The 1,377-nt window shown below is 51.6% G+C and overlaps 1 protein-coding gene across 1 annotated transcript; it reads right to left on the bottom strand.

Moving 5' to 3' along the window:
- Positions 1–215: 215 nt before the first annotated feature.
- On the bottom strand, positions 216–870 carry LOC121963147 (low-density lipoprotein receptor-related protein 6-like; the record flags this gene model as incomplete). Its single annotated transcript, XM_042513474.1, has 2 exons — positions 216–387; positions 474–870. Coding segments are annotated over 2 exons (569 nt in total), but the record flags the coding sequence as incomplete, so codon positions are not given.
- Between the last annotated feature and the right edge of the window lie 507 nt (positions 871–1,377).

Below are 1,377 nucleotides of genomic sequence, written 5' to 3'. Positions count from 1 at the left end.
CAGCTGGAAACACACACACACAAACACAAACACACACACACACACACACACACACACACACACACACACACACACACAGAATATAAAACTACAACTCCCAGCTGAACACACACACACACACACACACACACACACACACACACACACACACACACACACACACAGAGAAAAACTCCCAGCTGAAAACACAGGCAGAATGTAAATAAAGCACCGACCTCGATCTTATCCGTCTTGGCGTCCCCCCAGTAGAGTCTGCGCTCTTCGTAGTCGAGGGCGAGGCCGTTGGGCCAGCCCAGAGACGTGTTGACCATCACCAGACGCTCCATCCCGTCCAGGTCTGCCCGCTCGATCTTCGGCACCTCCCCCCAGTCGGTCCAGTACATGTAACTGGAAACAGAAACAGGAAGTCAGCAGCTGAAAATGGATCAGAATCAACGATCAGAAGATTCTCCGTCTCAGCTCGTGACACTCACCCCGCCACGGGGTCCAGGACGATGGCTCTGGGCTCGTCCAGGTCTTCGGAGATCAGGATCTTGCGCATTGTCCCGTTGAGTCGCGTCACCTCGATGCGGTCGGTCCCAGTATCGGTCCAGTAAAGGTTGCGGGCGATCCAGTCCACGGCGATGCCATCCGGGTGGTTGACCTGAGACGTGACCACGAACTGTGCGTCGCTGCCGTCAAGCAGCGAGCGGCGGATGGCCTTCACGTCGTCGTCCGTCCAGTAGATGTATCCCTCCACGGGGTCGTAGTCGATGGCGATGGCGTGCCGGATGTCGTCCACCTGCAGGATGATGTCGGTGAAGTCCGGCGTGTCCAGAGAGATGTGCCGCAGGTCTGTTCGCCGAGCCAACAGCAGCATCTGAGTCGCACCTGAGGAGCAACGCAAAGGTCAGAGGTCACGAAGGTTTAAAACAACAGGGCGGCTACTTTAAAGGGACAATTTTACCAACATTTCCTCACTCAAACTGGTCCGAATTAAAACTGAAAAGAGCTCTATGTGCAAGTTTTAGGGAACAGTATGTTACCACGACAACAAGAAAACTCACTCCGGATTTACTCTGCGGTGCGTCCGTACTCCTGCCGTCAAACTGATTTTGAGCCACTGATGGATTGATTGATAAACTGGAAACATCCAAGAAAGTGCAAGATAGGCCCGGGCAATAACGAAATACTGCTCTGATATCGTGATATGAGGCGAGATTTTGGATGTTTCAGGTGTTTGACTGAAATAATCCGACCGTCTTTAATGTGAAACTATTTTCTATTGTCAGTCGCTCCAGGAGTTTATCGGGCTGTTTGTGATCGTTGCGGTCTGATGTGTCTGATTTCACCGAAGGTTTTCTAAAAAAATTTGACAAATGAGGAGGAGGAGGAAAA

Source organism: Plectropomus leopardus, unplaced genomic scaffold (genome assembly GCF_008729295.1).
Source record: "Plectropomus leopardus isolate mb unplaced genomic scaffold, YSFRI_Pleo_2.0 unplaced_scaffold10052, whole genome shotgun sequence".
Taxonomy (NCBI): domain Eukaryota; kingdom Metazoa; phylum Chordata; class Actinopteri; order Perciformes; family Serranidae; genus Plectropomus; species Plectropomus leopardus.
Note: the sequence above shows the minus strand (reverse complement) of the source record. Positions and strands in the feature narration are given on the sequence as shown.